Source organism: Myotis yumanensis, unplaced genomic scaffold (genome assembly GCF_028538775.1).
Source record: "Myotis yumanensis isolate MYYU_CA2020_CCGP unplaced genomic scaffold, mMyoYum1.0.hap1 SCAF_16, whole genome shotgun sequence".
Taxonomy (NCBI): Eukaryota; Metazoa; Chordata; class Mammalia; order Chiroptera; family Vespertilionidae; genus Myotis; species Myotis yumanensis.
In genome coordinates, this window is record NW_027223767.1 from 18,065,284 (window position 1) to 18,066,702 (window position 1,419).

General features: G+C 67.4%; 1 protein-coding gene across 4 annotated transcripts in view; it reads right to left on the reverse strand.

The window, feature by feature from the left end:
* Positions 1–354, reverse strand: part of SGSM2 (small G protein signaling modulator 2) — a 35,721-nt gene extending 35,367 nt beyond the window's left edge. For all 4 annotated transcript variants that reach the window (XM_070393309.1, XM_070393307.1, XM_070393310.1 and 1 more), the window contains exon 1: positions 232–354. In XM_070393309.1, coding sequence (XP_070249410.1) covers positions 232–288 — 57 coding nt within the window. In that variant the 5' untranslated portion in view covers positions 289–354. The remainder of the gene's footprint in view (positions 1–231) is intronic.
* Between the last annotated feature and the right edge of the window lie 1,065 nt (positions 355–1,419).

Genomic DNA, 1,419 nt, shown 5'->3' on the forward strand with positions numbered 1-1,419 from the left:
GAGCTGCAGGATCGCAGAGCAAACAAGCCCGGGAGCACCGGCCTAGCCCCTCGGACCAAGGGGCGCTGACCCCAGACCCGGGAGAGGAGTGGGAGCCGCCGCTAGTCCAGGACCCCGCCCCCGCCCGGGGCCTGCCAGCGCCCGCGCCCGCGCCCGACGGTGGGCGCGGACCCTTCACGGGGTTCCCCGGGCAGGGACGCGAGCCCCCGGGGGTCCTTGCCCCGACTTTACCTCCTTTTTCACGTTCCACAGCAGTTTCTCTTTGAGTGCGTCTTCCGCGCTGCCCATGGTGCTGCGGGTGGCGGAGAGGCCGCGTCGAGCGCCCCCCCAAACCCCCCTCGCCGCCTCCGCGCCTCTCGGCTCAGCGCCCCACGCGCAAAGCGGAGCCCCAGTCCGCTGCGCTCCCCGCCCGCCGCCGCCGCCGCAGCCACTGCCCGGTGCTCGGCTCCGCAGCCATGTTCTGAGCCCCGCACAGACGTCAGGCAGCTGGCCCGGCCCCTTCCCACAGCCGGGGCGGGAGGGGGGGGGGGGTGCGCTCGGAGACCGGGGGCGGCCGGCCTGGGAGCGCGCCACGCCGGCCGCTGTCATGGCAACGCGCCGGCTTCAGTCCCCAGGGCGGGAACCCGCATTGTGAGCACCTGCAGCCAGGCCGGCACAGCGACCCCGGAGGCGAGGCGCACCCTGAACCCTGCGGCTGAAGAGAAAGTTGCTCGCGCGGTAACTGGCCTCAATCCAGCTGGGCGCACTCCCTGATTTCTACCGGCTCGTTTTCCCGACGGGAAAGTCCGCGTGCCCCCCGCGCCTCCAGTCTGGCCACGGCAAAGGAAGCGGTGGTCCCCTGGCTGCAAGGCCAGAACTCCACCGCTGCTCTACTCCCCCTGCCCTCCCTTGCAAAGCTTGTGGGCATATGTGGGAGTGCAGGAGACAGGAGCTTCAAGAGGCCGACCCGGCGTCGTAGGGGCCGTCGCGCCCAGTGCGGCACTTGTTGCAGCTCTGTGGGAGGTGGGGGCGCGGGTTGGGGCAACCGGGACCCGCGGGGATTGTGCGGAGCCCGAGAAAGTTAGAGAAGCGCGTTCCACGCTATTTGCTTGCCTTCAGCAGCACCACAAGGGAAATGAGGGTCGTGAAACGTTGCTCAAAGTGATGCGGCGCACAGGCTGCTGCAAAGTCAGCAACGGCGTGTGAAAAGCTGGGTGAGCGGAGGGGCTCTGCCCTCTTCCGCACGGATGGAGAAGCTGCCATTCAACATCGTCCTCAGTGATGCAACTTGTTAGAGCAAAACTGAATATAAGGAGAGCAAAACAGCCGTCTGGAAGTAACAGCGCAAAACTTAGCGTCTACATTCGGCGTTTGAAAGCCCCCACAGGCCGACAGCCGCGTGGGAAAAGTTTACCAAGCGCTTATGTGAAGGCGCGGGAG